Genomic DNA, 21840 nt, shown 5'->3' with positions numbered 1-21840 from the left:
TAATTTAGAGTTGATGGGACAGCACAATCCCGGGTGGGATTTGCTGGGCTTACCAATCATTGTCCAACAACAGCTGCAAAATCGAGAACTGCAAATGAAGGTGAGAAGAGATGTATCTGCCTGGTGAAAATGAGCAAAGCACACACAAACCTCAGCACCCACAGCGATTCTGCAACCTCTGTTGTTGCTTTTTTTAGGGAGATTTTTTTTCCGCCTTCCTTCCTTGTCCTCCCTGTTCCAGCTAGGAAAACATTTTCTCTCCAGCCTGCTGGAAACTGACAATGTTGAAAATTGCCGAGCCTTTTCTTTTAAATGCTTTCAATGTCCTTTCCTTTAATGAGCTCAGCAAATAGGCCTTGGCCAGCTTGATGGCAAAGAGTCGGAAAGCAGCAGGAACAATCGGGGTACCACCAGCATGTGCCCTGTTCCCTGAAAACTCGCAGCCCGGCTCCCAGGCTTTTTGAGAAGGTGCGCACGGTGCTGTGTTCTGACCTTTTCTTGCTCTGGATAAGCGCGTGCTGGTTTTTCACTGCAAGCCAAATGTTTAGCCTAATTGAGCCTGGCTCTCAGGAAAATGCACCTTTGGAGGTAGGTTTTTAACAGTTCCTGGTGAAAGATGTTTAACTTTGGGGGAAAGCATTTAATAAGTGCCTCCATATTGATTGGCTTGGATAGATTTTCCAAGGAGAAGAGAAGGTTTCTGAAGAAAGGGGGTTCCCCGGGTTACCATGAAGAGAATATATAGCTGATGGAGGCTTGAAGTGCAGGAAACACACCCAGCGCCCTCTCAGAATCCCGCTCTCATCAAGAGCAAGTGCTGTGATGGTGTCTGCCCTGGGTGAGCCCGGCTGCTGTGGTGGTAGGCTCTTTAAAAGTTTGTTTTATTTTATGATTTATGAGGGAGGGAGTGAGAAAGAAAGGGAAGGAGGGAGAAAGAAAAAGGGAAAAAGAGAAGACAGAGACAGAAGGTCTGCTTCATCCACAGTTTCCCTCTTCAAATGCCTGCGATGGCTGGAGCTGGGCCTGGGGCCAGGAGCTCAGTCAAGGTCTTCTGTGCGCATGGCAGGGAATCAATTATGCAAACCATCACTGCCACCTCCCTGGGTGTCCATTAGCAGGAAGCTGAAATGGGGAGCTGGAGCTAGGCACTCTGGTGTGGGCTGCAGGTGACTTAACCACAAGGCCCAACACCCACTCCGGTGGGGGAGGTGGTTTATACTGAGCAGATGGAAAGGGCCATTGAGTCCAACCTCCTGAAAGGGGCCAGGTGCTTGGGATCAGTTTTTTGTGTTTTGTTTTAAAGATCTGTTTATTTGTATTGGAAAGGCAGATTTACAGAGACAAGGACAAACAGAGAATGATCTTCCGTCTGCTGGTTTGTTCCCCTAGTGGCCGATCTGAAACCAGGAGCCAGGAGCCTCTTTTGTGTTTCCCACACAGGTGCAGGATCCCAAGGCTTTGAACTGTTGTCTGCTGCTTTCCTAGGCCACAAACAGAGAGCTGGTTGGGATGTGGAGTACCTGGGACACAAATCAGCATCCATATGGGATGTTGACACTTGCAGGTGGGGGATAAGCAAATTGAGCCGTCACACTTGCCCCTTGGGACCAGTTCTGTGGGTCTGGAAGCAGATTGAGTCTCACTAAGCAGAAAAGTGGGTCTCACAGGCCCGAGGCTGCAACTGATGGTCAGGATGGGGAACCAGTTGCACCCCACAGCAAACCCGTGTGGCCTGGGAGAGGTGAGCACGGGCCTGGCCCTGAGACACAGCTCAATTGTGGAGAGATTTAACAGAGTCCAGCCCTGGACAGTGGGTCTGCTCTCCGTTTTTCTAATGTTTGGTTTATGTCATGAAAATATCTCTTTCATAGTTATTATTTCATAATCATTTTAATACCACTGAGAGATAGGCCTTGAAAGGCCTTGAAAGCATTGCTCACTGCCTTGCAACCACCTAGAAAAATCAGTTCAGTGCTTTCTTATGCAAATTCAAGCAAATAGAAATACATATTCTAATTTGTCTTCCTCTCTTGTACTGAGACAGCACTGTGTTGACACCTTTGCCTTTTTTTTTGCGGTTAATTCACTGAATACACTATCTTGGAGATCTTTCTGTCAGTCTGTAGAGAGCCTTTTCTTTTTTACCCACTCTGTGTATTGTACGGCGGCAGCTCAGCTAATCTGTCCTGTCTCCTGTCACTGGATGCTGGATTTATTCTCTCTTCTCTGCTCTGAGGAAGAGCATCACACCTAATCTCTCTGTTCCCACATCATGGCCAGGGTGAAGGTGTTGGTCGGCAGGTCTGACGCACAGGCAGGGTGGGCTGTCCGCAGTCCTGACCTCCTAATGGTCCCAGCTCATCCTTGACGTGTGCCTGATGATGCCTTGTGTCCATGCACACACTGAGCTTTCAGGCCTTCTGCTTGCCAGCAGCCCAGAAGCTGGCTGTCCTTGGAGGCATAATTATAAGAAAATGAAGGCTGAGGAGGCTGTGGGGTTAAGGGACCTGTTGCTGCATGTAATTCTTACTGTACTGTCTGATTTCTCCTGGGGCTGCCCGGTGTTTGCAGGAGGGCACAATAGTTTTGACTCTGCACAAGTAATTCTTTGAGCACCCATGGATAAAAGAGCTCTGAGATCACAGCTCTTCCTGGACTTCAGACCTCTTGCCACCTGAGGAGGCGAGTTCTTTAAAGACGCTGTCTTCTGCAACTCCAGCTTTTCTTTGCTCTACTTTCTCAGCTGAATCCATGGTCACCAGGTCCAGCAGGAGCCGCCCACGTACAGAGCCCCCCTAGAGTGCAGACCACCTTATGTGAGGATGGGTTACCTTGTGCGGGACCAGGCAGAACACATCTACAAGTGCCTCTTCCAGGGGACACTTGTGCTGCCCGTCGCTCAGGGAGCTGTACACACCCAGCCTGTCTTTCCATTGCTCAGCCCTGTCCCTCCCTTGCATTCTGCTCCGTGGGTGGCCCAGCACCTCTTGAGGTCTCTGTGCCTGCCCAGCTCTCAGCCCCTGCTGGTCTCTGTGGACTGGCTTTGTTCTCATCCTTTGCAGACAGGCTGCGCATGACATGCCCACGAGAGGTCCTGGGCTTTGCCCCAGGAGCATCTACATCAGCTGTGGCTTTACACATCCCAGGAAAGAACTCTGATGTATTGCAGTAGTGTGTCTTTGCTTAAAACTTGGACCAGTTAATATAGTCAGAGGGTGAGGTATCAACTAGGTAATGAGCCCATTGTTTTTATTTTTTTTAGTATTTTTATTTATTTGAAAGGTAGAGTTATACAGAGAGAGAGAGAGAGAGAGAGAGAGAAAGAAAGAAAGAAAGAGATCTTCCATCTGTTGCTGGTTTACTACCCAAATGGCTGGGACAGGACCAGGCTGAAGACAGAAATCAGGAGCTTCATTTGGGTGTCCCATGTGGGTGCTGGGCCCAGGTACTTGGGGCATCCTCTGCTGCTTCCCCAGTTGTTGCATTAGCAGGGAGCTGGATTGAAGTGGAGCAGCAACTGTGGCCTTTATGCCTCAGTATTCCCAGCTACACTGTGGGGACATAAAACCTGCTTGACAAGTAGTTGTGGTTAGTAGACAGTTAACCCTGGGTCCCTTAGCCCTGGAAAGTGAGCACCACCGTGGATGGGCACAGCTGGTAACAAGCCCATGGGTCCTGGCTCTGCTCCCTGGTACGGTCTCACACATTCTCTGTCCACTGCGCCTGGGGCTCCCTGGTCGCTTGCTGCGCTTTTATCTGTTGACCTAAATCTTCTGCCTTCTTTTCGTTAGCAAAACATTTGAAAGCAGGTTGTCGTAGTCTACTTTTTTTGGCTGCTAAAACACACTGGGTAATTTCTAAATGACAGAGTTTGTTTAGCCCAGGATTTTGGAGTCTGGCTGTGGCAGCTGCTGGGGGCTTTCCCTGTGTCTGGGAGAGGGGCCATGAACTGTGCTGTGGGAGCTTGTCTGTTTTAACCCGTTTGTTCTCTCCACCTCTGTGGGGCAGATGCCGTTTTCATGCTTGCTGGGTTTACTGAATAGAATCTTGCATTCTGTATTCCTGTTTTGAAGAGAGAGTGACCAGATCATTTCACATGTCCCTAAAGGCAGACAAGGAACCAACAGCAGTGACCTAAATTCATCACCTTCCCCTACACCTCCCTGACACTGATTTTGCTCCATGAGTCAGCGTGTCCCAGAGGCCGGGGCATCCTGCTAGTCAGTAATTGGGGGAGGGGGAATGTCAGAATTTTTAAGAGCACTTTTCCAGACACATTTAATCTGCGGCATCCTTTGAGGATTGGGGCGAAGCAAATCAATTCCCTGGGATCCAGTGGTTCTTTTAAATGAGCAATCGGGCAGGGGGGGATGTGGGCTCAGACAGTTTAAAGGATCAAATCCACTCACAAGATTCATGAGAGTGCTGGCTCAGGCCTCCTGGAGGCAAGAAAATGGTGAATGACAGTTCCGGGTGCCCAATGGACTGAAGTGTGCTCTTGGCTTTGTTGATGGGTCTGCTTCTCCCGCTACCTCTGTCTTGGCTGCCAGGGCTTGGTGCTTTGCCTAAGCACTGTGCCCTTCAGTGTAACCAAAGGGTCTGGGACAGACAACCATTCAGATGTGAATGAGAGTTTGAGAGGAGGTGAGGTGGGGTTAGGGGAATGGGAGAGGGGGGTCAGTGGAAGGGGCACGGGGGTTAAAGGGCAGAGCTGCCTGTGTGAATACAGTCGGAGAAATCACATGGACAGGTGTGAGCTTGGGGCCCAGCAGCTGAGACACCCCTTGGGGCACCCATGTCCCACGATCTGGATGCCTAGTCCTGGGTCCTCCACTTCTGATCCAGCTTTTTGTTAGAGTGCACCCTGGGGGTCAGAAAGTGAGGACTCTGGAGCTTGGGACCCTGCCACTCATGTGAGAGACCCAGATGGGGTTTTGGGTCCCTGACTTTGGCCTGGGCCAGCCCCTGCTGTTACGGGCATTTGGGGAGTAAGCCAATGAATGCAAGATCTCTCTCAGTCCATATCTCTATCTTTTTGCTTTTCAAATAAAGTGAAAATATGGAAAGCAAATAGATAAATAAATAAAACCTACATGAATAGTTGTTACAAATATCTCTTGTGCTTATCCTCACCTATAATTATACCACTTATTATACTCTGGGCACTAATGAAGAAGCACAGACATGGCTATAGTGTAGTTTAAAAGCTGTGTTGGATAACTTTCAACACACTTTTTTTTCTAGCTCATTTTCAGCTTTACACATTGAAGAAAAACCCTGTGTTCAGATCCTGCCTTTTTTTTTTTTTAGGCAAAAGAAAAAGTTTTATTCACACGTGTGTGGGCTCGAGGCTACCAAGAACCAAGAGCCCCGAAGCAAATTTCAAGCAGGATTTTATACAGTTCCTTCATTTGGGGAGGGTAAAGTAGAAGAGTTGAGATAGGGAAGTTACAAAGACCCTCAGAGTTGAGATAGGGGAGTTAACACCTGCCCTCAGAGTTGAGATAGGGGAGTTACAAAGACCCTCAGAGTTGAGATAGGGGAGTTACAAAGACCCTCAGAGTTGAGATAGGGGAGTTAACATCTGCCGCTGTGGTTTTCGGCACCGCTGGGTCAGGGCTGCTTCTGAGAATAGTTCAGCTTCTTTTTTTTTTTTTTTTAAGATTTTATTGTTATTGGAAAGCTGGATATACAGAAAGGAGGAGAGACAGAGAGGAAGATCTTCCGTCTGATGATTTACTCCCCAAGTGAGCCGCAATGGGCCGATGCGCGCCATTCTGATGCCGGGAACCAGGAACTTCTTCCGGGTCTCTCACGCGGGTGCAGGGTCCCAAATCTTTGGGCCGTCCTCGACTGCTTTCCCAGGCCACAAGCAGGGAGCTGGATGGGAAGTGGAGCTGCTGGGATTAGAACCGGCGCCCATATGGGATCCCAGGGCTTTCAAGGCGAGGACTTTAGCCGCTAGGCCACGCCGCCGGGCCCCATTAATAGTTCAGCTTCTTACAAGAGATTATCCACAGTTTAGGGTTATAACAGCATTTTAGTAAAACACATATTTCAATACACATTTCAGCAAATTCCACTCTTCATTCCCCCCTTCTTATGGATTAGATCTCTAATCCTAGAGATCCACCTTTTAAGTCTCATTAATTATAGCATACTGCTGTCTAACATTAATTTAACTACTCCAACTTGTTCTCTTATAAAGCTAAGAAGACGGTTTAAAATGCAAGGTCCAACAGTAAGAATTAAAAGTAGTATGTTTAAGGGCCCACCTAAAGTAGAAACCAGAGTAGTCAACCATGGGGACCTGTTGAACAGATTTTCAAACCATCCTGATCAGAGGAAGTCTGCCATACAATGTCCCCGGTCCCTGAGAAGACTTGCCAAGTCTGGTATTTCGGCTCATGTAGGTTGCTTATTTGTACGCCGGCGATGGACCCAAAGTTTAAGAGGATTATTAGTCCGTTCCACAATCCATTCGTCATCAGGAGCAGGAGCAGTGCGGGTTTGATGTGAGAGGCATGGACCCAAGCAGTGATCCCATCTACTTTGACTGCAGTTGGGGTGGTCAGCAGCACTTGACAGGGTCCTTTCCACCTTGGCTCTAGGGTGCGATGATGATGTCTCCGCACGTAGACAAAGTCCCCTACTTGGAACTTATGGGGTGCAGCATCCCCTTCAGGGTGGTAGAAATCCGAGAGTTGCTTCCACAGGTCTCGCTGGACCTTGTCAAGGACCTGCAGTCTATCAAGCAAGAAAGTTTGCGAAAGTCCAATATTAGTATCTAATGGAGTTAAATCCCTAACTGGCGGGGGTGAGCCAAACAATATTTCGAAAGGGGTCAATCCAGTCTGAGAGGAGGGAGTGTTCCTGACACGGAAAAGTGCATAAGGTAGGGAGCATGATCCAGTCTCTATGGCCGGTTTCTACTGACAATTTTGTTAGGGTCTCTTTAATTGTCCTATTTGTTTGTTCTACCTGCCCTGAACTCTGGGGTCTGTAAGCACAATGCAATTTCCAATTGATCCCCAGGATTCTGGCTACCCCCTGACTCACCTGGGCCACGAATGCTGGTCCGTTGTCTGACCCACTTACCTTAGGGAGCCCAAACCGCGGGAAGATTTCTTCCATCAATTTCTTCACCACTATTGGGGCGGTTTCATTCTTGGTTGGGTATGCTTCTATCTATCCAGAAAAGGTGTCTATGAACACTAGTAGATATTTTAGTCCATATTTTGCAGGTAAAATTTCTGTAAAGTCAACTTCCCAATGCTGGCCCGGTCTGGTGCCCCTAAGGCGGACCTTTTCCTATTTTAGTTGGGTAACTATTGACTATTTGGCAGGATTTACAATTTCTAGCGATGTCCTTGGCTATCTATCTCCTCTGTCCAGGGGTTAGTTTTTCATCTTTTATTATCTGCTGGAGTTTTTCAGTGCCCAGGTGTGTTAGCTGGTGAACCAGCTTGAGGTATTCATATGGTTTCTGATTAGAGATCCTGCCTTTTTTTTTTAAAGATTTATTTATTTTTATTACAAAGTCAGATATACAGAGAGGAGGAGAGATAGAGAGGAAGATCTTCCGTCCAATGATTCACTCCCCAAGTGAGTGCAACGGCCGGTGCTGTGCCGATCTGGAGCCAGGAGCCAGGAGCCAGGAGCCAGGAACGTCCTCCAGGTCTCCCACACGGCTGCAGGATCCTAAAGCATTGGGCCATCTTTGACTGCTTTCCCAGGCCACAAGCAGGGAGCTGGATGGGAAGTGGAGCTGCCGGGATTAGAACCGGTGCCCATATGGGATCCTGGCTTCAGGCGCTGCTAGGTCACACCACGGGCCCCAGATCCTGCCTTCTTGGGGCTGCCAGAGGTTGGCATGTGTGAGCAGGAGAAAGAATCCCACTTGGTGGGAATGCCAGGTTTCAGTGCCAAAGGGAGACTTCTTAGGCCCCCAAGTCTCCTGGCTGGAGTCAGTGTGGGTGCCCAGCTCTCACTTTGCAGTAGATGTGTAGCACGTGTGTATGTGTCTGGCCATCTCCGGGAGCCTGGCATGTGGACCTGATCTTGTGAGTAGGTAGAGGTCCAGGGAAGCTCTCTGAGCTCTGGCTCCATCCAGGACCTGTGGATCTGGAAACTAAACCAGTGAACATTGCTGGTTCTTGCTGGTGGCGGGGCAGGGACAACTGCAGACAGCTCTAGCGCCGCACCTTTGGTAGAGCATAGCTTTAGCTTGCTGCATGGTTCAGCAGCAGGGCTCAGCTCCTTGCTGAATGGCTGAACTCACTGTCTGTACCTTATGTCTTACCACCATCCCCCAGGGGCTATGGACCGCAGATGCATCATCAGGTAACCATGAGGCTTGCACCCCTGCAGCTGTCCTCAGCAAGTGTTTGTAGAATGAAAAAGTTGAGGGATTCGGGCTAGATTTTGCAGTTTTTAAGGGGGTCGGATATTTACATTTTCATACAAAATTTCTTGATTCAAATGTGTAAATCACGATGCAGATAGGTTCTGGACATGCTGAGCAGAAGAGATTTGCAACCTAGTTAGGACTTTTTGATTGCCACACCAAGCCCTGCCTGGGCTTAAATTACAGCACTGGCCCTTGGTATCTGCTGCCTTCCACTAGTTTCCATCCTTGGGAGTTGCATGCAGCTACCGCTGGCCACCCCTTTGGGCTGTGGTGTAACACTGTTCTCTAGCCAGGCTCCCGGCACACCTTCACTGGCTTCTGGCTGACGCTGCTTTCTCTGCAGATGCCCTGCCTACCCACAGCCAGCGGCCCCTCTGCCTGTAACTTTGATTCTTTCCCAGATCATTGCACATAATTTTGTTCTCAGACACAGTGTTCAGCATGTTTTCCCAGCTCCCGAATGTCTTGTTTGTCTTTTGCTTTTTTACGTCTGCATTGGTCCGGTTGGGTCTCTGACAGTGCTTGAGGCTTCATCACTGTCCTCATCCCACCATGGAGAGCCTCTGTTACTCAGGACTGAGATTTGGTGACTTTAAGGACGCTGGGCCAACATTTGGAAGCTTTTGGAGTGCTAAGATTTGGGGATGTCTTAGGATCTACAACTGTTTTTGGGGGAGTATGTTGAGCAGCCTGCTGTTCTATCCCTGGCAAATACAGAGCCTTATTCGTATTTTGGCCACAGCTGGGCCAACAATGGTATCTGAACAGTCTCTTAGTTTTCTGTGACATCTGGCTTCCAGCATTTCATCTTATTTTTGTAGTCGAAGGGCATTGTAATTAAACTTGGTCAGCAAAGCCACTTGGCCCAGAAACTGGCTCCAAGATGTAGTTACGTAAACTCCAAACATAGTTGCTTAATGATTCCCTGCCCTGATTCCATTACAACAAATTCAGACTCATAATGACCCCTCCAAACAGCACTGATGTTCCAACTGAAAGCTTGGGATTGGAAAAGGACAGCATGTGAGAAGCAGGTTCATGTCATTGACTCTCATCCCTTCAACACCAGCAAAAGTTAGCAATTGGCAGGTTGGTTCTGCTGAGTTCATCTGGATGAATTCTCTCAGCTGTGAAGACTTTGCTTGCTTGTTCCTTTCCTCCCCACTGCTAACTTGGAAGGCAAAGCAAGACCAGCCAAGCACGCCCAGTTTGTCTCCCACTTTTTCTTGTTTTCCAAGTGCTTTAGCTCTCTGGGGTGCACTGTAACTTCTGTAAACCACAGGCCCATGGACCCCAAGGCGTCCTCAGATAAATGTTGTGATGCAGTACTAAGTCCTTGTGAGTCACCATGGGAACCAGGAGTGGTGGGGCCAGGTGACCTCTGCAGGAGTGGATTATTTAGTGTGCCTTATCACATGAGGTTCAGCTCGAAAGAGTTATTTTGAGGGTATAAAAACTATGGTTGTCGGGCCCGGCGGCGTGGCCTAGCGGCTAAAGTCTTCGCCTTGGAAGCCCCGGGATCCCATATGGGCGCCGGTTCTAATCCCGGCAGCTCCACTTCCCATCCAGCTCCCTGCTTGTGACCTGGGAAAGCAGTTGAGGACGGCCCAATGCATTGGGACACTGCACCCACGTGGGAGACCCGGAAGAGGTTCCAGGTTCCCGGCTTCGGATCGGCACGCACCAGCCCGTTGCGGCTCACTTGGGGAGTGAATCATCGGACGGAAGATCTTCCTCTCTGTCTCTCCTCCGCTCTGTATATCTGTCTGTAATAAAATGAATAAATCTTTAAAAAAAAAAAAAAAAAAAACTATGGTTGTCATATTGAGTCACCCTGCCATCTCTCAGAAAAATGCCAGTGCAATTTGAGGCTAATCTCTATCACTATATGGCTGATCCTCCTTCCTGGGTCCCCAGGGGTTGTGGCCACCTGTAGCACCCAGGACTGGTGCATGTCAGTGTTTGTGTTTCAGAGACAAAGGCACCTTGTTGTAATGCAACCAGGAGCTAAGGCTCATGGCCCTGTAAGGGGTGGTAGAATCTTAATTCACAGACACAGCAGGAGGCGGAGTCACCGTGAGAAGGAGTCGGGGTGTCTGGTGGCGGGACACATGGCTTAGGCTTCGCTGACAGATTCATTTATCAGACTCAGGAAGAACTTTCACAGCTCATTCACTCATTCATCCCCCGCCACCCTGTCCGATGTTTATTAAGTGCCTTCATCTTGCCAAGTGCGGTAGACGTTGGGGAAATAAAGAATAAACAAACAGGGACTGCCTCTCTTCTCCCAGGACGGGGAGAGGGGCAGAGGGCTGCAGGTGGCTCAGATGATTAGGTACGAAAGTCCTTCAGGCAGAGAGTGTGACGTGAGCTCCAGAAACCATGAGCCTGGTGTGGGCAGGAGCAGGGTGCAAGCTGGAGAGCGGCCAGGGAGGCAGGGCCCCCAGGAGAAATGTGGACTTTATTGCTCAGGGCAGTGGAGAGGCCAGGATCACCACATTGTGGGGCAGGAAAACAACACAAGAAATTCTCATTATGGAGAACAAGGAAGGGGACATTTCTTAGGTAACAGTTTTTTTTTTTTTAATAAAGATTTGGTGATTATATTACTTTGAAAACAGCATAAGACGCCATGAAAGTAATTTCTTCTGTCCTACAGGATTGAGTCATAGCAGCTTTGTATGCTCTCTTAGAACACGGAATGAATTCCCTGGCCACTTTGGCAGGGGTTGAGCTTTTTCTGAAAATAGGACAAGATGGCAGGATGCGATGCTGCCCCCTTCTGCTGGACTTCGGAAGCAGCATAATGCAAGCACCCTGCGTCCTCTGATGTGCTCTGATCCTTTCCAGCACGAAGCCTGCCTTAGGCTGGGTAGTTCTCTCTTCCTAGCTGTCACCATGTTAATGCTGTCAAGCTGTGGTTGGTCACTGCCTTGGAAGCAGGTGTCCCGTGTCCCTCTCATTGACTTCATGACATCCTACAAATTTGACCAAATACTCAGGGTCACTCTCCTGTTCCATTTGTGCTGTCAACAGCAACTACAGGCTGGGCAGTTTATGAAGGACAAAAATTTATTTTGCATGGTCCCAAAGGTGTTAGGGGAGCACTTTCATGACTCAGTGCCCAGTTAAATGCACATTTGTAACTTGTTGAATTGGGGATGAAGTCTTGTCATGAATTTTATAGGACACAGAACATTCAAGCCATAGCAACCACTTTGCAAACCCTTGGCACTGCTTGCCTGTGAGGCTGGCACGGTTGGAAGTCACTGACCTGGCTGGTGGGAACTGGGGAGGGATGCACTGTGTAAGCAAATTCACAAATGTTTTCATGATGTGATGGTTTTGCTGCTTTCTGATACTTTTGGACTGCAGCTCCAGGCTAATGAATATTTGGAGAAAGAGGGCCCCTTCCAGTCCCAGTGAGAAAGGAGATCATGACAGGGGTGAAGGAGAGAAGGGGTGGAATTGGAGAGCTACTTAAGAGTCAGATCAGAAGGATTCAGGGAGCAACTGCATAGAAGGCGAAGGACAAAAGAATCGACTGGCTCCTGGGCTGGAGCATCGCAGACGCTGGTGCTGGTGTCTGGGAGACAGGGAAGTGATTGTGGAGCTCAGCACGGACAAGGAAGCCAGCCACCTGCTAGTGTGGGTACAGTCTCGTTTTCTTGTAGGTGGTGAGCACTCCATCAACACTTGCTACTGACTCTCATCTGGGTTCCCCTGTGTTTGGGGTGGTGTGGGGTGACAGGAGCTGATAATAAGGAAGTTTACTGAAGACAGGCCATGGGGCTGGCACAGAGCAAAGCACGTTACTTGCCTTATCTCATTTTTGTCTTCCTGACAGCTTTTGGAGGCAGCCATTGGGTGTAAGTCGGTGCTGTTATGTGGGGTAGGTCAGAGGCTGGAGAGAGTGTTAGCAGCCTGGGGAGAGGGCGTGGCTGAGGCACAGGCCAGCGAGGCGAGGTGCCAAGAGAGGCAGAGGTGCTAGGTGTGGGCTGAGGGAAGCAGGAGCCATGCCTGGAAGCCCTTGCTTCCCTTTTATGGGGGAACCTAATATGTGCTTCCCTGCAATAATAGTCACACATGCCTCAGCTTCCGAGGGGGCAGCAGGGTGTGGGGCAGATGGCAAAGCCCTGCTGTCCTGCCAGCTCAGTCCTGCCCACTGATCTCTCAGGTCCATGGATAGCTTAGGGGCTCAGTGTAATCCATCAGGCCATGGACCTTAGGGACCCACTTGAGCTGGTGCAAACTCCTGGCAGACTCAACTCCAGAAAGTGTTCAAGGAACAACTTGGGGTAAAATAAATGTAATGGGGTTTGAATGAATGAAGAAGGATTCACAAGACAGTAGTCATTCAGAGAGTCCCAGTGCAGCTGTGGGGGTCCTCCTGGCTGAAGGTGGCAGCTGAGGATCCATGTCTTATTCTTCAGAGTGAAGAGACTCTAGTGAGCAGGGCTGGAGACCTTTTCATGCTAAGGCCTATTTGGATATTGATATCCTCATTTACGGGCCGTACAAAATCATTAACTTAGAAATGAGCCTGCTATAGATGTATTGATTTTCTGAGTCCCTCCTGCAGTTGTCTTAGCAGGCCCAGACCCAGGGGTTTCACGGGCCTTATATGGTCTGTGCACCAGATGTTCTCCAGCCTACCAGAGGTTCTTTGGAGGGCTCTGATCAGCAACATCTCTGGCTCCGTCTCACTGTTTGCCTTGGTGTGTGGTTCACTTACAGGAGAAGTAAGAGCCCTGGGGCCGCCCTAGCCTAACAGCCTTCCAGTTGAGAGCCTTTGAACTATAGGCGTTCTCCCTCCCCTGCAGCACACTGGTGAGACTGTGGCTTGTCTGGCCTCATGGGAACTCTTGGAGGAATGAGGGCTGAGCCCAGGATGCATTTTTTTTCTGGTCTCTATTTTGTGAGGATCCCCACCCAACCCCACTGCCTTGGATAAAGCTACTTCCTATTGGAGTGCAGCTTCCAGATGTGCTTGGTTGTGGCTTATGGGTGAAGGTCTTTGGGCTGGGAGCTTGGTCTTCAGTGTGGTGCTGTTGGGAGGTGGTTCCTGGTGGAGGGGGTGGGGGTAAGGCACTGAGAGTAATGTAGTTCCCATGGGACCCTTCTTGGTCCCACCTGTTGGGACAAATCTTCTTGTCTTCTTGCTGCCTGCAATGTACAGTAATCCCAGGTATTCAGAACCTTAAGCGTTGATCTTAACATGTAAATGCTAGGGCCTGGGTGGTGGCTCAATGGCTAAATCCTCACCTTCCAAGCTCTGGGATCCCATTTGGCTGCTGGTCTGTGTCCTGGCTCCCTTCTATGGCGTGGGAAAGCAGTAGAGGATTCCCAAAGCCTTGGGACCAAGCGCCCACATGGAAGACCTGAAAGAAGCTCTTGGCTTCAGATCAGCTCAGTTCTGGTTGTTGCAGCCATTTGGGGAGTGAACCAGTGGATGGAAGATCTTTCTCTTGTTTTCCTGCTCTCCATAAAATCTGCTCTGCTTTTCTAATAAAATAAAAAAAGCAAAATTTGAACTAAGGGAATTACTTATTTTTAGAGATTTATTTGGAAGAGTTACAGGAGGAATGAGAGAGAGAATCTTTTATCTGTTGGCTCACTACCCAGAAGGGTGCAGGGACACTCCTACCTGAGCCATCATGTTAGCAAGAAGAAGGTGCAGAAGCAGAGCTGGGATTTTTATTTTATCAGTTAGGAAAACACTGGTTGCAAGGAGCATAAAAGCCGACTGTAGGGGCTTACATAAACAGGGGGGTGATTTCTGTTGGATGACAAGTAGACTGGAGGTGGTTGGCCCAGGGTTGGTGCAGCTCTCAGTAACACTGGGCTCCTGCTCTACTTTCCTGACTCTTGACTTCCACCTGGCACATGCAGGCTTGGGATTGTGAGACCAGCCTGTACCTCCAGGCGTGATATGGACTTTCCAGGAGGAAAGGAGGAGGAACAGTGATGGGCAAAAAAGAAAGAAAAAGTTGCCAGCCATGCCAGTCTGGTGTCCACAGCAAATCAAACTTCCTGAATCTCCGCTGAGTAGACCCCTGCTTAAAGCTTGAGAGGTGGATCTCTGTCTTATACCTCCCTCCTTCCCTTTCTCTGTGGCTCATTCAAATAAGTGCAAACATTTTAAAAAGTATTCATTTGTTTTTGTTTGTTTTTTTTGAAAGACAGATTTACAAAGAGAAGGGGAGAGAGAGAGAGAGAGAGAGATCCTCAGTTCACTGATTTACTCCCCAAATGGCTGCAGTGGCCAGAGCTGATCCAATCAGAAACCAAGAGGTTTCTTCCAGGCCTTTCACATGGGTGCAGGAACTGAAGGATTGAAACTATCTTCTGCTGCTTTCCCAGGCTATAAGCAGGGAGCTGGATCAGAAGTGGAGTAGCTGGGAGTAGAACTGGCACCAATATGGGCTGCTGGCCCTGCAGGTGAAGGATTAGTCTATTATACCACTGTGCTAGCTCCAGGAAAAGCATTTTTTATTTTAAAGAAAAAACAAACCATGGAGCTGGTGTGGCATAGTGAGTAAAGCGGCCGCTTATGACACTGACATCCCTCAAGGGTGCCGATAAATGTGCCAGCTGCTCCACTTCTGATGCAGTGTCCTGCTAATGTCCTGGGAAAACAGAAGAGGATAGGCCAAGAGCTTGGGCCTTTGGACACATGTAGGAGACCGGAAGAAAGCAACGGGCTTTGGCCTGGATCAGCTCTGGTCATTGAGACTATCTTAGAAGAGATGGAAAATCTCCCTCTGTCAAATGAATAAATAAATAAATATTGATAAAACAAAAAAGTAATGGAGAAGAACCATACCACATGAGCAGCCTCAGGTGGAAGGCAGCTGGGGGAGGAGCACTTGTCCATTGAGAACATTCACAGCTCTTTTATCTGCTTTATTCACTACCTCATGTAACTTAACCCCACCCTAACCCCACCCTAATCCCAACCCTAACCCTAACCCCAACTCTAACTCTAACCCCAACCCTAACCCTAAAGCTCCAGGCTGCTTTTGGAAATTAAAACTGCTCACAGATCAAAGTTGTGTTCCCTTGGAGAAGAGCCTGAAGGGTAAATGCCCTTCCTCCCAACAGATGCTTGGTGGGAGATTACAGTCATGCGATATGTTCCTTGGGAAACACATCATTGTTGCCACTATTCATGTGCACCTGCAGGGGTGACTGGCAGGTCCTTGGTGACTGAGCTTGCTCCTGCAGCATGGTGGGTCCCAGGGAGGTGAGGAGAAAATGGTGATCTCTCATGGCTGGCAAGCCTTCTAGGATGTCAGCCATGGAGGGCCAGCTGGTTGGTGTGTGCTGAATTGTCTGGTGAGTGCTCTGGGTGGACCAGCAGCTCAGGCTGGGAGTGAGAATGCTCTCATCCAAAGGGAGAGCTGGGGCTGCTCCAGGTCATGGAGGCCACACCCACTTTCATCTCTCAGGGAGGCCACCTGCTTGGGAGGCATTGTGGAGCCATCCCCACCCTGTCCTCTTGTGTTCATTTCACTTTGCAGGTCTCCCTCTGCCTGAGAACTTCAGATAGCCAAGGACCTTGACATTGGTGAAGGTAGAATCTGTCAGGTGTGGACCCCCACCTTACCACAGATGGGGAAAGTCAGGTGTAAACACAGAGCAGGCGCTGTCCCAGATTTTTAGAACAGAACAGGGTTCGCTGATTGGTCTTGACTCATAGGAAGCCTCAAGAGAACAGTGACTTCTGGCTGGAGGGTGGGAGGCATCAGGAAAGCTTCTTCCAAGAAGTAGGAGTTTGAGTCAACAGGTGAAGTTGCAACAAGGACCTTGCCAGCAGGGGGCACCTATGAGAAACAGCATGGCCACGGACAAGGCTGTGGCATGCTTTGTGCATGTCCAGGCTTGACAGGGAGGTCAGAGTCACGGTGGCAGTGTTGTAGGAAAGCCTGGCTGACGTCGTGTTGTAAGGAGTTTTGTTTCTTTTGTGTACAGTGGAGAGGAGCTGGTGATTTTTGAGTAGACGAAGGACAGGATCAGAGGTGTTTTGCAGGAAGACAAGGAGCTGAGTGGGAGAGCAAACTTGGTTATTTTATTCCTCCCACCTAGGGCTGCTGGCTTGTAAGGAGCTACTGCCCTGCTCAAGGCTTCTTGGAAGTGATGTCAGGCACTCCTGCCGGTGCCCAGCAAGGGAACCTGCTGTGGCTGCCAGGCTGGAGTCCCACCTGGGGACTTGGCGTCCTTCATGGGGGTGGGGTTTGTTGGTGACATGGAGCCTGGTGAGAGAGGGGAATGGCAGATTGCCTCCTAGGTCAGGAAAGTAAAAATATGTGTGTATGTGTGTATGTTTATCCATTGCATAAAAGATAGTGTGATATGAGGTTGGCTGTAGTGAAGGAATTAATTTGAGACCAAATTGTGCAGCCATTTGCTAGTAAAGATCAGGGCAGGTCAAGGTGGAGGCCAGGGCTCTTGGGGTGCTGGTGACGACACTCTCAGGCCCCCCTGGGTATGTGCTCTGGGCCCAGTTGATCTGCTGCTTGCTCAGGCAACTTGGGCCTGAGGAAAGCATCCTGTGTTCCCTTGTGGCATGGGTCAGCAATTACAGAGAGCAGAGGTAGGTGAGGGCTTCCATCTGAAGACACATTGAGAAGTTTCCAGAAATGATGAAGGCCGAGCCATGCAGGGAGGGTTTTAGATGCCTCTGGGCTGGATGAACAGGAGAGGCTCACACACCGGAGCCCAGCCTGCGAGAGCCAGGGATATGCTGTGAGAAAGTCCCTGCAGGTCTTGGAGACCTCAGTGGTGGTTGGGCCATAGGTGTGGATGTGAGAAAGGTGACGGCGCCTCCTGGTTGCTAGCCCCACCGCAGGATTGTAGGCTGGCAGAGATGTTTTGCCAGGCCTGGGCATTATCCTTTGAGACTGGCAATAGGGACGGTGAGGCCTTCCCAAGGAGGGAGGGCTCGACTCACCAAGGCTTTCTGTCTTTGCTTCTACATTTAGTTGATCCTCCAAAGTGGCCAACATCAAGCCCCATGATGTTTGACCTCTCTTGACCTTTATTTCCTCAGGTTCAGATTTGGATGATTGAATGCTAATCATTGTCTCCAGAGTGTTATCAGCAATAGGGTGTCAGAGCCGTCATGACATGAGAAACTGAAACCTAAAAGGGCAATGCCCTGGACGGTCATCCAGAGCCAGCTGTCTGCAACCCCAGGCTGCGGGGAGCAAGGACACACACACACACGCACACACACACACACACACACTCCATGCTCATGTTCACATACTTACTCGCACAGAGACATTCATTCACACACGTTATGTTTCCCCTTAACCAAATTAGAGCTGCTAACGAGTGTGACTACCCAGCCGACATGTCCTGTCTGCATTTGGGTTCAGGAACAGTGTGGGGCAGAGAATTTCCACTCCTAAGGGAACAGCCCCTAGAGGGCTGGTTGCTAACACCAGAGGCAGGGAATGGGATGGGCTGGTGGATAAGGAGGTGGTGTGACAATGCCGGTATTTGAATGGAGGTGTCCTCCTAGGTTCCTAGTCAGAACCTAAGTCAAGTCTCTGAGGTTCTGGCCTCATGAATGGGATGAGTCCTTGTCTATGTCTGTTTCCTGCTGCTAATAGCGCAGCATCATGAGCTGGGCAAGTTATGAGGCAGAAAGACTCCTGGGCCAGAGTGTCACATCTGGTGATGGCCTTCCTGCTGGCAGAGTCCCCAGGCACAGAAGCCAGGGAGCACACGAGAGACCTAGCAGACCACTCTTGAGACGGCCCCCAACCTGCTGATCACAGGAGTGGATGCTGCCTTGACTGAGGACCGAGCTCCCGTCCCCTCGCACCGGCCTCTCTTGGTGCCACCTCTTAGCAGTTCCTCATGGGGATGAAACCTGATTAACCTCTGGGTGGGTCTGCCCCCACAGCAGCTTTCTTGGGAAAGCACTCTAGGGGATCAGCTGGGTCCCTTGCTTGCCACTCCCTGACATGCAGGGACACGGTGACATGGGGTCATCTGGGGTACAGACAGTGGCCTTCTCCAGATCCCGAATCTACTGGCACCTCCGTGTTGTACTTCAGGGACCATGTATACCCTTTGTACATAATCCAGTCTCAGGGATCTTCCCCAGCAGCAAGAATGCACTAAGACAGATGTGGACTTGGGGTTGAATGGGACAGTGAAGACCTGCAACAGTGGGGACTCTGCAGGCCTGACCCAAGTACTCTGTGTCTTCCCCTTCCCACCAACACTGTGCAGGTGACTGCTGGCTTCTGGCGGCCATTGCCTCCCTGACCCTGAATGAAAAGCTGCTTTACCGCGTTGTTCCCAAGGATCAGAGCTTCCAGAAGAACTACGCAGGCATCTTTCACTTCCAGGTACTATGCCTTGCTTGTGGTCTTTGTCACCATGTTCTGCACTCCTAGGTCCTTGCTACCTTAGAGTTACCAACTCAGAACGTCTGGGGTCAGGGCCAGTGCTCTGCGTTTGAACGATTCCGTCAAGGGTGCTGATACACATGAAGATCAGAGAAACATTGCTTTAGTGCATGCTTCCAAGCATCCACAGGTCTGCCCCCTTCCCACCACACTTAGGAGCAGGGGAATGGGTCTGAGTCACCTGCTGTCGTCGCTGGACAGAGCTGGGCATGTTCTCCCACGCACAAAGCCAGAGGCTGCATTAGCTGTTTCCTGGTTCATTCGTTTTCTCCAAGTGGTGTAGAAGAAGGGAGACCTGGATCCTGTTGCTAAGGAGCGGGGGAGTTCATGGAAGACAGCACGAAGCCCCATGTGAGGCCTGCAGGGAGAGCCTTCACCCTTCCGTGTATTCACATGAGGCCCTGTGTTATCTTGCTTCCCCCTCCAGTTCTGGCAATATGGAGAGTGGGTGGAAGTGGTCATCGATGACCGGCTGCCAACCAGGGACGGGCAGCTGCTCTTCCTGCACTCTGCAGAAGGCAGTGAGTTTTGGAGCGCCTTGTTAGAGAAAGCCTATGCCAAGTAAGACTGTGGAGCCCCTAGGGCTCAAACCCACCCCTCTCCCACCCCACACCCCAGGCCGTGCTTAGTCACCAGGGCCACTTGCTCTGTTAGGTGGGCTGCCAGGGGCTGCAGGGAAAGCACCCCTGGGTCACAGAGAGAAACAGTGGTTAGGGTTGGGAATTCAACTCCTCAGCTCTTACCCCTATGGATGTGGGCAACTTAGCTTTTTTCTCTCTGAACCTCAGAGGTGGGCTGTTAACACAAAGTAAAATTGAAGGATAAAGACAAAATCAAGTGTGTTCAGACATGGAACTCAGCTAAGTCTGCCCCCTCCCTTAGGAGCTGTTTTCCTTCTCACTGGCATTTGATGCCCAAGATCTGCTTTGGGGTTTTGTTTACTGCTACCCTTTTTGTCAAGCTTAGTTCCTCACTGGGCCTGTTTCTAAAGCAAACCTCAGCAGATGCCACTCAGCCTTGAGGGAGGGTCTCCCTCATTCTTACCTGTTCCCCTGTCCCTTCCAAATCTAAGAAATGGAGGCCAGTCCTCGGAGGATTGCTCTAAGCTTTGAGAAGGAGTGGGTGGCTGGAATACAGGTAGTCCAGGTGGGTTCCTTGCCAAGTGCTGGGTTGATCTCAGGGAACTGTGGGCTAAGCATGTTCCTGGATGGTGAGTGAGACTGGCCAAGGGCCTTCCTCCAGACTCCAGAGTGTCCCAGCACCATCCCTATCCCCTGCTCCCTTGGTCCAGTGGCTAGGGAATGGTTTACATGGTGTATGTTTTCTTTCCTTCCTAATAGGCTCAATGGGTCCTATGAGGCTCTCACTGGAGGGTCCACAGTGGAAGGGTTTGAGGATTTCACGGGTGGCATCTCTGAGTTTTATGACCTGAAGGATCCACCAGCCAACCTGTATCAGATCGTCCGGAAGGCCCTGCGCAAGGGGTCTCTGCTGGGCTGCTCCATTGACGTGAGCCACGGGGCTTCTCTTTATTCCTCTCTCCTGCATGGAAGGGAATGGAAACAGACAAGGAGGTAGAGAGGCCTGGGAAGGCTTTGGGCCAGTACAGATCTGGGACTTGATGGGCCAGTCTGGTGGCATGCTGGTCATTTCACACAGGAGCTGGTGAAGACCTGCTCATTGGGTGGGAGCTGGAGTGTTAGTGGCTTTATAGAGTCCCAGATTCCCTTTAGTGCTGTTGTAATGTGCCAAGAACGAACACTTGGATCCCTGGACCCTAGGTGCTACATCTGCAAGCAGAAATGGTGGGCAATACTTGGCAGACTTGGAGATGCCTGAAGGAAAAGAGAAGGGATTCGGAAGCCAGTGGTCACCGCCAACCAGAGGGGTGGCTGCATGGAGTTCTCAAACAGCTGTAGGGACCAGAGGGCAGTGGAGACCACCAACCTTCAGGGTCTGTTATCTCAGACCTCTCCAGCTGCCCTTCCTTTCTGTCTTTCTGTAATCAAGGATAACTAGTCTTCAGGTAGTGTGTGTGTGTTGTGTGTATGTGTAGGTAGGGAGGGTGGAGCTGGGGAGAGATTGCTTTCAGTGAATACCTACGTCTCAGTTTCCTGGTGGTGTTTGAATGGCTGGGGAATTATGCTCCAGGCGTGGTAGCCATGCAGCACCTGCTAGAACTGCAGGTTTGATTAAAGAGGGGTGGATGGTGATGACACCAAGAACCTGTAGTTCATTGCCATGTCTACAACCTTAGCCCGGTGCTGGGACAGCCTTGGAAAGTATTGTAGCGATGGCTCCCTACAACATGGTCGTGGTCAGCCACCGTAAGTGGACTTTTCTTCTCCACCCAGATCTCCAATGCAGCTGAGACTGAAGCCATCACCAGCCAGAAGCTAGTTAAGAGTCACGCATACTCTGTCACTGGCGTTGAAGAGGTAAAATTGAACGGGAGTGGGGGGTCTATGGTATGTACCACAGCATTACTATCGACCCAAGCATCTCAGAGAAAGAGAGAGAGAGAGAGAGAGAGAGAGAGAGAGAGAGAGAGAGAGAGAGGAGATAAAGGGGGAAGAGAGAGAGACAGACAGATAGACAGATTGATTCTCTTAACACAGATTGATTCTCTTAACATAGTTAGGTTTTGAGCTCCCTTGCTTTGCTGTGGGGAGTCCCTGACACCACAGGTGTGTGGTTAGCTCTCAGTCACTACAAGGGCACTTCTCACTCTCATCCATGCAGAGATGACTGACAACCCTCTAACCTCTAGCTCAGTGGATTCTGTCTTGTTTCAGCCTTTATGCTGATGTGTGGCTACGAAAGGATGTCAATTAGATGGTACATACATTCCAAGAGTCTGTGTAGGTAAAACTGAGAGATAAGAATGTGAAGGAATGCAGGTATTCGTTCCTCTTTACCCTAAGGAGAAAGCATGGATTATAGCTTCCATTATTTTCTATTTCCTATTTTCAAAAAGAATTTGATGTAGTTTACAATTGAAAT

General features: G+C 49.8%; 1 protein-coding gene across 2 annotated transcripts in view; it reads left to right on the top strand.

Moving 5' to 3' along the window:
* CAPN8 (calpain 8) overlaps window positions 1-21840 on the top strand; it is a 56102-nt gene that overhangs the window by 6246 nt on the left and 28016 nt on the right. For both annotated transcript variants that reach the window (XM_058669215.1, XM_058669216.1), the window contains exons 3-6: window positions 18659-18777; window positions 19265-19398; window positions 20178-20346; window positions 21192-21275. In XM_058669215.1, coding sequence (XP_058525198.1) covers window positions 18659-18777; window positions 19265-19398; window positions 20178-20346; window positions 21192-21275 — 506 coding nt within the window. The remainder of the gene's footprint in view (window positions 1-18658; window positions 18778-19264; window positions 19399-20177; window positions 20347-21191; window positions 21276-21840) is intronic.

Source organism: Ochotona princeps, chromosome 10 (genome assembly GCF_030435755.1).
Source record: "Ochotona princeps isolate mOchPri1 chromosome 10, mOchPri1.hap1, whole genome shotgun sequence".
Taxonomy (NCBI): Eukaryota; Metazoa; Chordata; class Mammalia; order Lagomorpha; family Ochotonidae; genus Ochotona; species Ochotona princeps.
This window is presented reverse-complemented; position numbering and strand designations above follow the sequence as displayed.